The sequence below is a fragment of the Pistacia vera genome, unplaced genomic scaffold (genome assembly GCF_008641045.1).
Source record: "Pistacia vera cultivar Batoury unplaced genomic scaffold, PisVer_v2 Contig213, whole genome shotgun sequence".
Classification (NCBI taxonomy): Eukaryota; Viridiplantae; Streptophyta; class Magnoliopsida; order Sapindales; family Anacardiaceae; genus Pistacia; species Pistacia vera.
Window position 1 is genome coordinate 1,037,293 of NW_022196017.1, and position 13,569 is coordinate 1,050,861.

A 13,569-nucleotide genomic window follows, 5' to 3' on the forward strand; every position below is an offset into this window, starting at 1 on the left:
CCACATCTCCCCTTTCAAGTTGGTTCTCGTTAATTGGCATAATTATGGCCTGATCTACGCCATGCAAAGCAAAGTAACTGATATCACGAACTAAGAGGTTTTCAAGATAGTTTTGGTAGAAGGGTGTGTTTGTTTTCTTATTCCTATCATATCTTATTCAAAATACATATTTGTTTCATTATTCTCAAAATCTAGACCTGGGCAGGGACCGGTCCCAATTAGGTCTAGGTTTGGACCTAATTGGGATTGGTCCCTGTGAGACTGATCCCATTTAGGACATGTCACTCATGGGCCTGGGACTGATCCCAGGCCCATGAGAAATTTTAGGGCCCAAACTGATCCCTAGGATCGATCCGATGGGCCTAGAAAAAATTTTTTACCCCTAACTTTTTTTATATTTGGGGGGCCAAAAAATTTATGTTGGGGGGTTTATGCAATTTTTAGGGGCCTAAAGAATTTTTTCCACTCGAAAATTATTAAATTTTGTAAAATATCAATTTAACCCTCAATATTTTTGTCAATTTCAAAATTTATAAGGGGTTTTTGGATTTTTTTTAGGGGACTATTTAGAAAAAATGCAAAGGGGTTTGGGCCCAGGCTTGGCCCTTAGAGGAGGGCTTGATCTAGGGACCGGTCCCTCCTCCATGGGCCTGGTCCGGGTTTGGGACCAAGCCTAGCACCGATTTTTTGGGCCGATTTTTTGGAACCAGTCCCAAATGCCTAGGTCTATCAAAATCCAATCATATTCTATTCAACTCAAAATATTTAGATTTTTTTTGACCCCTTAGGTTTGTTAATGTACTAAACACTCCCAATAATAAAAATTTATAAATTGACAAAACCACCCCCACCCACCCACCCACCCACATGTTCCCAATAGCCGGTGGCCGACTGCCAGCATTTAATGGGTGGGTGGGGGTGTTTTTTTTAATTTTAAAACTTTTATTATAGGGAATGTTTAACTAATTAACAAATATAGGGGATTAAAAAATAATCTTACCAAACACATTTAAGCTCTTTCTCTCTCTCGCTCAGCTCCTTGGTGAGTCTTGCCATTGTCCGTTGGAGCTCCTTGTTATCCCCATCCCCCTTTTCGAGCTCAACCTTTTGGAAGTCTATGGCCCGAAGTCCAAAATCTCTCTCTACTAGGTATTGATCTGCCTAGATGCGAGTCGGTTTAGCCTCCGCATTCATGGCCGTGAGGTCCTGCTTCAGCTTGGCATTCTCCTCTTTCAGCTTATGGAGATTGCCGACAGAGTCCATATCGATCTTTTGCTGGGCCACGGTTAGGGTGAGCAGGGACTGCATGAGAAAAGAGACAAAAGTTAGTTTCCTTCTCTCAAAATCATAAAAAGCTAAGAAGGTTCTCAAAGGGAACAGGCCGTTTTACCTAACTGTGCAGTTGGAGCGTGGTAGCCGTCAAGTTGGTAGGTCGAGAAGCCATGAACTCCTCAAAGGCTGAGGCAAGCTGGCATTCCAGCAGGTAGGACTGTAAATGAGCCGAGCCAGCTCGCGACTCAGTAAAAGCTCGTTTAGAGCTCGACTCGATGAGGCTCGAGTCGACTTGACTCAAACTCGGTTTGTTAATCGAGACGAGTTCGAACATAGTGAAGCTAGACTCGTGGGTTCGAGAGCTTGGTCCAGCTCGAGTAAGCACTGTGCACTTACTTAGGGTGCTTTGGTATGTTTTAAACAATTGGGTATTAAACTGATATTTTCCAATGAAAAAAGTTTAAAAAATGATAGTTTCCCCCCCCAAAGTGCAAATTCTTATAACACGATACACCAAAATACCAAATCAATTTCAGTTCCCAATCCCACTTGCCCTAAATCCCAAATCGCAAACAAAGACCCCCAAATCCCAAATCGCGAACCAAACACTCTGAAATCGGTAATCTCCGTTGCCATCTCCGATCTCGACAACCGGAAAAGGAGGCTCGAAATCGCAGACACTCTGAAACTTCCAAGTTAGTTTGTTGTGCCTGTGTGTGATAGTCAGTTGTTTGTTTGTGACAAATAATTATATTAAAAAACCAAGCATGAGATGAGTGAATCGTCTAACTCTTAGAGTTGGAGTTGGGTGATGAGTAGATTGTTTTAGCTGAGTTCTTATTGGAACAGTGTCGTAAGCTGGGTATATATCTGCCCCTGTTTTTTGAATAAAAAACAGAGCATTTCTTTTCTCAAAAAGTTCTCTTTATTTCATCCGTTTTTCTGCCTTGTCTCCACGCAAAACCAACAAATGCGTTTTTATGCCATTAAGGTGTAGGAAAGATTGGATTAGGAAGGAGATATTGATGTTCAAGTTATCAGATGCGATCACTACAAGGATATTGTTTATTATTTTTGTGCTGTTGAATTTTAGATTTTGTATTTCTTACTCTCAACCGTGAAGGAACCTATCATGGATTTCAAACTTTAATGTGTTCTCAGGTTTTTTCCTTGAAAGTAGATAGTTCAAAGTTTCTTGCTTAAGTAAAACATCTTTCAGTGCTGCCCTTCATGTTATTATACACACCATTAATAAGTTTCCTTTTGCATGTCTTTTTAAATGAAGTATACAAATCAAGTTCAATGTGCGATCATTTACTATTGATATCAAAATTCTGTAACATATTTATGATTAGAGATGGAATAAGACATAGAACAGTGGAATTTGTGATGAGAAAGTTTGCATTTTGAGTCACGTCAATCATGTTCTTTGAGTAGAGTTTTTAGATATTAAAAAGTAAAATTTTGAATTCATGTTCAGTTTTCATATTGCGTCTTTCAAAGACATTTTGTGAATCTTTAAAAGACAACAGTTGGGTTAACGACTCTTATGAGGCCAAGTTTGATGTGTCAAGACCATTGGATTCCCGTCATATTATGGAAGATGCATATTTAAATTGAGATTTGAAAATTAGAACATAAAATTTAGGCATTATTTCTGTTTATTATCTGTGGTGACTGAAATAAGTTATTGCAAACTAGACAGTATTAAGAATATAAATAGAGAAGCAAGTGTTTGGACTCCAAAGTATAATTCTAACCCATTAAAAATATAACAGATTTTTTTTTTTTTTTGTAAAATGAATATATATTATGTCAATTATATATTATTTTAACTTTATGATATTGTCTAATGATAGTGGTGAATTCATTTTTCAATTGTAGGTATGGCATCGGGAGATAGTTCTTCAAACACCCCTACGTTGGATGACGTCGATGATTGTGTTACGATAAGAGTAGTCGATCAGCGTAACATTTATGGAAGCACAGGTGGTACCGAGCAAAGTGTGAGTAGCCCTGAAAATGTTGAGGGAGGCACGGCCAGAGGGCAGGCTCTGAATGACACTGTCACCTCCACTACCCGTGACTTCTACTTGGTATTGTCCCCCCCCCCCCCCCCCCCCCCCTTCCCAAGGGATTTCTTCGCCTCCCCCATGGCTCGAACCCATGCCCAAGGGGCTATAGGCAAATGGGAAGCACCATGAGTACCATTAGGCTAGCTAATCCGCTAGAGAGGAAGAAGAGAGCGAAAACATCAGTTGTGTGGTTAGAATTTACGGAGGTGGTTCTCTCTGGTGGTATAAGGAAGGGAGAGTGCATTCATTGTAAAACAAAGTTGAAAATGACTCCCAGTGAAAGCACAACACAATTCAATAGACATTTGAAAAGGTGTGCGAAGAGAACAACTCACTTGAGGCAACAACAAATAAATTTCCCCCCTTCCAGTTCTGAGGGTGGTTCTAATGTCCTGCCTACTCTACGGGGCCAATTCAGTATGCTGAAGATGAGGGAGTTTATTGCACATTGGGTGTTGATGCATGAGCATCCATTTTCTATTATGGAGGAAGAGGGGTTAAACAACATAATGAAGTAGGGATTCCTGAATAGACTCCGATATGCCGTAATACTTGTAAGAATGATTGTATAAGAGTGTTTGAAAGTGAGAGGCAGAAGTTGCTGACCCTATTGAAGGGTGTTAGGAAGATAAGTCTGACCATAGATCTATGGCATTCAGGCAACCAGAGGATGGAATACATGGTCTTGACTGGGCATTGGATTGATGATAATTGAAAGTTTAATAGACGGGTGTTGAACTTTATTCATTTCCCTCCTCCCCGTTCTGGTGTTGATGTAATTCTCAAGTGTTCGATGGACGGGGGAATTGAAGCTAAAGTCCACACGATATCGGTGGATAATGCTTCAAGTAATGATGTTGCAATAAAAGTGTTGAAAGATAATTTCCAAGCTACGGGGAAGCTCATATATGGGAGCAAGATGTTTCATGTGAGGTGTTGTGTACACATCTTGAACTTGGTTGTTCAAGATGGTCTTTATCAGATTGGACACATTATTGAGGACATCCGTGATACTGTGATGTATATCAATTCATCAGAGAGTAGACTAAAGGTCTTTGTAGAGATTGTTCAGCAGCGCCGATTGCCATTTCGCAAGCTTATTCTTGATTGCAAAACGCGATGGAATTCAACATATGATATGTTGACAACGGCCATGAAATTTAGGCGTGTTTTCCCTTGTTTGAAGGAAAGGGATTTGAGTTATCATTATTGTCCCAAGGAGGAGGATTGGGACAAAGTTGAGAAAATTTGTTCAATTTTGAAGGTGTTTAGTGGTGCGTCGAATCTGATATTAGGGAGTGATTATCTGACATCAAACTTATTTCTAAAACAAGTTTGTACAATAAAAGTTATGTTAGATAGTAAGAGTTAGGATGGAGATGAGCTTATACAGACCATGATTTGGAAAATGAAAGAAAAGTTTGACAAATATTAGGGAGAATGTAATCGATTGATGGGTGTGGCTGTTATTTTGGACCCCAGACTGAAGATGAGGGTAATTCAATGGGCGTTCCCTAAGATGTTTCCTGAGCCTTAAACGTGGGCAAATATGGATGTTGTTCGAGATACCTTGTATGAGGTATATAGGGAGTATGTTGATGCCAGTAAAGCATTGACAGTTGCCCGCGCTTCTGCATCTATAGGGGGTGGAGTTCTGGAGGTTAGTAAGGGGTCAAGGGCAGCGGCAGAGAGGGCGGATGATTGGAATGATTTTAGTGAGTTTCTGGATGTGGTTGAGACGGTTGAGCCAACGAAATCAGAGTTAGACTGTTACTTGGGAGAGGGATGCCATAAATTTGTTGAGGACCCTATGGCGTTTGATGCTTTAACCTGGTGGAAGGCTAATTCAACAAAGTTCTCTATCTTGTCTACCATGGCTCATGACAGATTAGCCATCCCTATTACTACGGTTGCTTCTGAGTCTGCTTTCAGCGCCGGCAGTAGGTTTATTGACACGTACCAATCATCGTTGACTCCCAACACAGTGGAGATGCTCTTATATGGATGTGATTGGAGCAGGACATTGAATGGGGTGAAGAAAGGATGTAAAGTAGGTTATATACTTATATTGAATATTGTTTTTATTAAATCTAGTTATTACTTTATATTCATACTAACTAAACTTCAATTATTTCTCCTTTGTCATTTTCAGGAAGAGCAGCAACCGTTGGAGATCAACCTTCCTATCCTGTAAGTTCCTAGCATTCAGTGCATGGTTTGGCTGTGGTAGGAGGCATGCATAGGTAAAACTTTTATTCCTTTTGCTTTTGTTTCATGATTATACGTGTTTTTCTCTTGTCATAGTTATCTTAAAAATACTTACTAAATTGAACATTTTCTACAGGCAGGGGGAAATTGTGTTTTTCGTCGAAGACAGGCCTACTACAGACTAGTGGTGGATAGTGATTTTGATTTATGAATTGTATTTTCATACCTTGGAATGTTATTTATATATATTCAGAACTGTTTTTTGATTTTATAAAGTAATAGGCATTTTGTAATGTTCGAAACTATCATGGTTAATTCAACATTGGATGTAAATATGAAATGTTGTACGTAGGAAGATTGTTGTAAAAAAGGGGAACTTGGCTCGATCAAACCCAGAGAAATAGTGGTTTGATCGAGCCTTATCGAGCTTGCGAGCCCTTATCGAGCCAGCTCGCGAGCTCGAGTTTGAGTCTCAATTCTAAGGCTCGCTAGGCTCGAGCTTGAGCTCGAGCTCGGTACTGTTGTAACGAGCCGAGCTCGATAAGGTAAAAGGTCGGCTCGACTCGTTTACAGTCCTACCAACATGGTGTACATTACCGGTTGCAAGTGCTCTGGCAGTTGCCCTAAGGAATCCAGCATAGACGGGTTTGGCCCCAAAGGGGCAGGTACATCCTTGACCCGTTACTTGCCCGCTCTCCTTTGAGCAGCCGTGGTCGCTCCTGCTCTCCTACGCGAGCTCCCGGGGGCCATCGAAGTACCGAGGGCACCCCTCAGGGGTATTCCCGAGCGAGTGATAGGGTAGAGTTGGGTTCTTTTCGACTGTATCCCGAGGCCCTCTGGCTTCGATTGTGTTTCCTCCTCGGTGGTCAGCTATTTCCTTTTCTTGGTCCTCTGGCCCATGGTTCTCTACCCCGTGGCATGAGCAGCCATGGGCCGATGAGCTTCTTTGTGTCATTCTATGGGTGGTTGCCGTTTGGCGCTGATATGTATCCTTCTTATAGGGATGGCACTGGGGGTCACTTCGGTTGGCTTAGTCAAGTTGACCTAGGGGAATACAAACCTTCCAGCCTTTATCGATGGCCTTGGAACCCTCAGCGGCATGGTCGCTACACGCCATGAAAATGTGTTAGCAAAATAGTTATCTTTGGTACAAGGCTAAAAGATCTTCAAGATACGAAGATACTTACGGGTTGGAGCTTTCAAAGATGCCTCGAGGTTGAAAAATCCGTACTTTCGCAGTTTAGCAGTGGTCACGAGCAGTCTTACATCGCGACTCTAATCGGGTAAACGATCAAACGCCTCCATACGACTAAAATCTGCTAGAGCCGACAACCTGGTTGTCTTGTTCTCTACGAAAAAGAAAAAATTATGTTAGTCTTAACTATTAAAAGAGAGTTAAAGGAAAGGATAGTTAGTTTGGAAATTAAAAGGGACAAACCTACTCGGCTCCCTAAATTTACAGACACCATCGTACTCGAAGAAGAAATATTTGGTGTCATAAGCCCCAACGTTGCTAGGGTAGCCAAATATCTCTCCCTGGATCATAGATTGCTTCGATAGGTAGAAGGAATCCGTGTCCTTGCTTTTCTTTAAGTAATAGGCACATGCGAGTTCTAACGTTCTTAACTCGTCGAGTTCGTGTTCGTGTTCGTGGTATGCAATAAACATAGCAATCGCAATCATGAACACGTTAGGCATTAGTTGGAATGACGCGACCTCGAAGTGGTCGAGGATCGATCTGATAAAGGGGTGAAAAGGTATCGTCACCCCGCATTTGAAGATTGCCTTTGAGATCATAGTCATTCCCTCTAGAGGGCCCTAAGCAGTGTGCGACCTATGCTAGTAGATGTTTACATTGATCGCAAACTGGTCTATAGCTTTTTGAATCTCATCTGCAGTGGCAGTTGATAGCACCGCTTGTGCGAGACCCGTCAAGGTGCTCGGGGGCCGCAAACTAGTTCCTTCGGTTGCTCTCATCTCCGAAATGTCCATTACTCCTAAAGTTTGAAAAGGTGTGACACATAGAGGTGACTTAGTCTCCATACACAGTGTTCCGTATGACCTTAAAAGAATAAGAAAAACCCTAATTTTCCTTCCTTAACTCCTAAAAACCCTAAACGTCCTTGAGAATGAGTTCCCAATGATATGTGCCTTAGATTTTTTATTCTTAAGAGTATTCCTTTTTTGAACACCACTCCAGAATGTGCATCGTGTAAATTTACCAGGCGTTCAAACCCACCATTGCTGTGAAAGAACCGAGTTTTTAACAGAAATGAAAAGGAGAAAGGGAAGAGTTTTCCTTACCTCTTGGTTACTGGGGATGAACGCTCAGTCATAACGGCGAGTGCGCATCAACTGGAAGACGGATGAATTGGTTTCTTGAGTGCAAAAACTCTGTTTTTCTCTCTAAAGATTCGAGTTCTGTGAAAATTCTAAAGTGGGCTTAGGGTTTTATAGGGAAAAAGGTAACGTTTGGTTTCCTTTGCAAGCGACGTTTGGGCGGGACGCGTTCCCAACCGTTGGATGCTACCACGTGTCGCCAATCCTCGTGAAGAGTAACCTTCACGCTTAGTGAAAATCAATCGACGTTTCCCTCCGTTGAAGACACCAAATGTCGGTGTGGTTATCTTCACCACATTAAATGCGCCCTCATCTGCATTTAATACTTTAAAAGAGAATGTCATTTCAACATGACTTGCATTTAATGCTCATGGCTGACACTTATTGCGCAAAGACACATCTGTCAGATAAATCTTACTTTATTGACCAGGCCAACTGTCAAGCGCAATGGATAACATCTGAATAGGTCGTTTGAGTGAAACACTCTTCTCCGAGTATTGAGCTCGAAGGAAAGTGACTTTTGATTTTCAGTAAAAATATTCTAAGTGTTTTCAGGTCACAAGCAGTGGGTAAAGTTCGAAGAACGTTGGTATAGCACTGAGTAGGATCCGACCCCAGGTTGTTGAGGTCGCTTACGAAGCTCGCCAAGCCCACATCGCCACCTCCACTCAGTTCACTGGTCGAGTTAAGTCATGAACTTAGTGTTATCTCGACCGTTCTCCATTTGCAGTTTGAGCAAGCGATCCTCGAGATGAGTTAAATCATGACATAATCGTGAAGTTCTCAAAGTTCAAACCTTGAACCTTAAGAACTGGGGGGCTTCTATTATGCCTAAAAAATTTGGGCTGACACAGGCTTACATCAGCGAGGACCAATCAGAGTTTAGGAAGGCATTGTGTCGCCTAGGCGCTACCACGTCCAAGGACAGAAGAAGTGAGACTGTCATCAACTTGGCAGGTAAAGGCCTGGCTAGTGAGTGGCTCGGAGTCACCCACGTCAACGAGGACTAATCAGAGTTTAGGAAGGCATTGTGTCGCCTAGGCGCTGCCATGTTGTCCAAGGACAGAAGAAGTAAGACTGTCATCAACTTGGCAGGTAAAGGCCTGACTAGTGAGTGGCTCGAAGTCACCCACTTGCCCAAGCCCTGCTCGATTTAAGGATATCTACCGTGCAGCCAGCCAATGGGAGGTAGGGTAGGAACTGTACTGTACTTGCCCGCTGGCAGACTCGTAATCACTACTCATAAACCTCTTACTATAAATAGAGAGCTCCCCTCTCATTATTCGAATTCGAATTCTAATTTTGATACTGAGAACCCAAAACACTCACTCTTCCTCTTTGTAGTTCTATTTCTTTGATAGCTACTTGCGACCTGATTGTAATCTTCCATTTATAAAAAGATAGTGGACGTAGGATTCGCTTTGAGCATCCGAACCACTTTAAAAATCGTCTCCCTTTTATTTATTTCATTTCCAGTTCACATGTAATTTCTAAGTCCGCTTAGTATTTTGCATGTGCAAATAGTTGGTGTCAAAATCAAGCATCAATAGAAAGAATATATACTTTGAATCTTACAACAAGAAAAAGTGGAGGCCTTCAAAGTGAATGCCAACATATTTGATCAAATCCATGAATTAAGAAAAAATATGTTAAACAAACCTCATTTTTCCTAGCCACTGTGTCTATGGTCTCCAGCCCCATTTCCAATTTCGGTTCAACGCTTGCTTTCCCGATTTTCTTTACTCTTTCCAATGGGTTTCCCGTTTATTCTAGCTACCTAGTTATGTATTGCTATAAGTGGCTGTGGATGCTATCGTAACAATAGGAACCAAATGACAATTTATAAAACCTGGAGGGTTGTTTTGGATGTTTCTGTGGGAGAAATTTCCCAACACTACAGGGGGTTAAATTCATTATCGTAAATATGAAGGGGGAATCAATTGAAGTTTTTCAATAAAATCATGCTAAAACGCTGTCGTTTCTGGCTTCAGATAAACCTCATCGGAATCAGTTACTTCTAAAACCCTAAAATCACAGGCTAACGAAGAAAAAGAAAATGAATAATAAGAAGAAAGAAACAGTGAAGGAAATATTCGCGTCGTGCTCCTTTACCAGCCTCGGCCTTCACTCCACATTATGTGACCAGCTTCGAGGTTTTCTCGAAAACCCAGTTTTGTTTGAAAAAATACATTTTTTTATGTTTGTTTAAAGCTAATTAGACTGAAAATATACGTCATTTGTGTACAGAAAGATTGGGATTCGAAGCTCCCACTCTTGTGCAGGCTGAAGCCATTCCTGTTATTCTCGCTGGTCGACACGTGTATCATCCTTTCCTTTGTTCTCTTACTTTTTATTGTTTTGTTGATGATTTTTTCTTTTTAATAGTTTTGTTCTGTTGATGTTTCTTTTTTCCAAAAATATAGACTTGTTAATGCAGCAACTGGGACTGGCAAGACGGTGGCGTATTTAGCTCCCATTATTCATCACTTGCAGAGTTACACTCCACGAATTGATCGTTCTTACGGAACTTTTGGTAAAGAATAGAAAACAATTGAGTTTTTGAATGTGAGAATTTTTGTTTATAATATGATACATCTTAATGTGTTGATTGTTTGGTAGCATTGGTACTTGTGCCCACACGAGAATTATGCCTGCAAGTTTTTGAGATTTTGCACAAGTTACTGCATCGTTTCCATTGGATTGTGCCAGGTTATGTTATGGGTGGTGAGAATAGATCGAAAGAGAAAGCCAGGTTGCGCAAAGGTAAACCACTTTCTAAACTTCCTTAACAATGATTGTACATTTAGAAAGACTTACTAGTTATTGTAGGTGTAACTTCGTCGATTGGTAAATTCATTTTGCATTATTAAATGCTTTTTAGGTATATCTATTCTTGTTGCAACACCTGGACGACTTCTGGATCACTTAAAGAATACAACAGCATTCTTACATACAAATTTACGTTGGATAATCTTTGATGAGGCAGATAGGTATAGTTTCATAGGTTAAAGTTGAGTTACAGGTTCTTAACAAATTCTGTCTTCATTAACTCTTGATGTGCTCCTTGACAGAATTCTGGAATTAGGATTTGGAAAAGAAATTGAGGAGATACTAGATATTTTGGGTTCGAGGAATGATGGGTTTGTTGGCAAGGAGAAGGAAGATTCTAACTTTAAGAGGCAGAATTTGCTATTATCAGCTACCTTAAACGAAAAAGTAAATAATCTTGCGAGAATTAGTTTAGAAGAGCCAGTTATGATTGGTCTTGATGACAAGAAGGTGCAACAAGATGCATCACATGAACAGAGTGGATCTCTGGGATCTGTTGTGGACAAAGAACTTGAACATCCGAGTGCAGTGATGAGCTCTTCAAGTGGAGACTACAATCTTCCAGCTCAGTTGGTTCAGAAATATGTAAAAGGTATATTTTGATTCCTTGGTGAACCTTTAACCTAGGTTAGAGTGATAAACATCTCAATGAATTTTATGCAGTTCCCTGTGGTTCACGGCTTGTGGTCCTTCTTTCCATACTCAAGCATCTTTTTGAAAGAGAAGCTTCCCAAAAGGTGAGACTTATTTTAATTTTTTAATTGCTCAATGCAGTTTCAAGTACCTTTCTGTCTTCTGTGATCAAGATCATTCCAATTCCAAATCCTTTTAAACCAATATATTTCATGAGAGATGCCGAGTGCAATCTTATTAAACATTTTTTTTTTCTTTCGTCAGATTTCTGATGCTATTTTCTAATATGAAGTCAATTACTAATTAATTTGCTTTGACTTGATCTTCATTTGAACTAGTGAAACCATTTGTGCTCACTTTTTTTTTTTTTTTTTTTTTTTTTTTTTTTTTGAGTTCAAGAACTGATCCGAGAAAGCTGTTATCATTTCTTTTTCATTGTCTGATTTGGTGTTAATTTGTCAAGTTCTCTACATACTCCTATAGGTTGTGGTGTTCTTTTCAACATGTGATGCTGTGGATTTTCACTATTCTCTGTTGAGTAAATTCCAGTGGTCACCCTATGCACAACAAGATGCAGAAACCAAACAGCTATTTTTGAGATGCAAAACATTCAGGTTACATGGGAATATGAAGCAAGAAGATAGAAGAACTACATTTGGGGCCATTAAAACAGAGAAGTTGGCACTGCTATTGTCCACAGATGTTGCCGCTAGAGGCCTGGATTTTCCGAAAGTTAAATGTATTATACAGTATGATTCTCCAGGGGAGGCTACTGAATATGTGCATAGGTATTTAGACTTGTCTCTTTTGAAATTTTCATTTCCAGTAATTCATAGGCTGTTTTCTTTCATTTTTGAGGATTCTTTGTGCTGCATTCTTATGACTGGCATACATTTTTTTTTTTTATATATATACTATTGACATGTATCTTAAATTTACTTGCAATTCTACTTTTCTATCATTATTAAATTGTACTCAATGGTACTTGTTTTTATGTCTTTCAAGTGAAAGGCGGAGATTCTTGATGTTTTTGTTGAGACAGATAGATGTTTGGCAGGTGCTTGATGCTAATTGTTTTTATCTGTAATGCAGGGTTGGTAGAACCGCTCGGTTGGGTGAAAGAGGAGATTCGTTGTTATTTCTACAGCCAATTGAAGTGGATTATCTGCAAGACCTGGAGAAACACGGTGTATTATTGACTGAGTATCCTCTCCTCAAAGTGTTAGATGGTTTTCCTTTGTATGGTCATGTACCTCGAGTGAAGAAATTTGTTTCCACAGAGTCGCATCCTTGGGTATTAACTCTCCAAAAAGCACTTGAGTCGTTTGTCTCAGCTGAGGTATGACACTGGGTATTTCTGGTGATGAATAATCATACACTAGTATTATGTTGACTGTGATTGATCTTTACGTAGTTTGAGTATGTAGTATGTACTTGGGAAAAGCCCTTCAGAGACATTAAACTCTGCACTGAGCATTCCTTACGTTTTTGGCTCGTTCTTTAGACCATAATTGGACCTACTGGCTCTAGTTTCTTTTTGTGTGCTCCAAGTTGATGGTTTTGGTTTGATGCCTTTCTGCAGCCAAAGATGAAGAAACTAGCCCAGAATGCTTTTTGCTCCTGGGTTCGTGCATACACTGCCCATCGTGGTGAGCTGAAAAGAATGTTTATGGTGAAGAAGCTTCATTTAGGGCATGTTGCTAAGAGCTTTGCATTGAAAGAGCAACCCTCTTTGGTCGGGAAATCATTCCAGTCACAATCAAAGAAAAGGAAGAGGGATCAGAAACAGAAGGGACAACAGAAAAAAAGGAAGGTTTCCGGTAAAACATAATTGGCGAGTTGATGGACAGATTTTGAAAGTGCGACATGACATCTGTTGATCATCTTGAGCAGTTGCCGCATGCGAAAATACCTGGATCAGATTTGTTGTCTTTCACCAACGTTGTATGATCCGGTGGTGGTTGGCTGGGTCATTTGGTTCTTTGCAATGGAGAAATTATATATCTTATAGGAAGAGGCTGTTCAGGCAGAGTTGTAACTGTAGAGTATTATTTACTTCTCACAGTGTAGCTTATATCAAAATTTTGACAGAAACATGATTATAAATGGTAAATTTGCTTTCTGATTTTGGTATCGGTAATATCCATGTCTGGTACAAAACAATTTAAACAAAGGACCCATTTGCAAAATCTCAATCTTTCAGCTTCACCAA

At 40.2% G+C, this 13,569-nt stretch overlaps 1 protein-coding gene across 3 annotated transcripts; it reads left to right on the forward strand.

The window, feature by feature from the left end:
* Nucleotides 1-9,911: 9,911 nt before the first annotated feature.
* LOC116129683 (DEAD-box ATP-dependent RNA helicase 17-like) lies at nucleotides 9,912-13,489 on the forward strand. 3 transcript variants are annotated; one of them, XM_031415405.1, is made up of 10 exons: nucleotides 9,912-10,048; nucleotides 10,143-10,215; nucleotides 10,319-10,428; nucleotides 10,515-10,658; nucleotides 10,777-10,885; nucleotides 10,967-11,316; nucleotides 11,388-11,461; nucleotides 11,841-12,145; nucleotides 12,450-12,696; nucleotides 12,940-13,489. In XM_031415405.1, exons 1-10 carry the CDS (start codon nucleotides 9,952-9,954, stop codon nucleotides 13,186-13,188), a joined length of 1,758 nt encoding a protein of 585 aa, XP_031271265.1. In that variant the 5' UTR covers nucleotides 9,912-9,951; the 3' UTR covers nucleotides 13,189-13,489. The 3 variants fall into 3 exon arrangements, with proteins under 3 accessions (XP_031271265.1, XP_031271266.1, XP_031271267.1); XM_031415406.1 differs by having other exon boundaries at nucleotides 11,907-12,145; XM_031415407.1 differs by having other exon boundaries at nucleotides 10,605-10,658.
* The last annotated feature ends 80 nt before the right edge of the window (nucleotides 13,490-13,569 follow it).

Excerpts from the sequence above, each read along its gene's own strand:
- LOC116129683 (XM_031415405.1), top strand. The coding sequence starts at position 9,952 with ATGAATAATAAGAAGAAAGAAACAGTGAAGGAAATATTCGCGTCGTGC. Across the intron at positions 10,659-10,776 it reads GAAAGCCAGGTTGCGCAAAG|GTATATCTATTCTTGTTGCA; the intron begins GTAAACCACTTT and ends AATGCTTTTTAG. Across the intron at positions 11,462-11,840 it reads AAAGAGAAGCTTCCCAAAAG|GTTGTGGTGTTCTTTTCAAC; the intron begins GTGAGACTTATT and ends ATACTCCTATAG.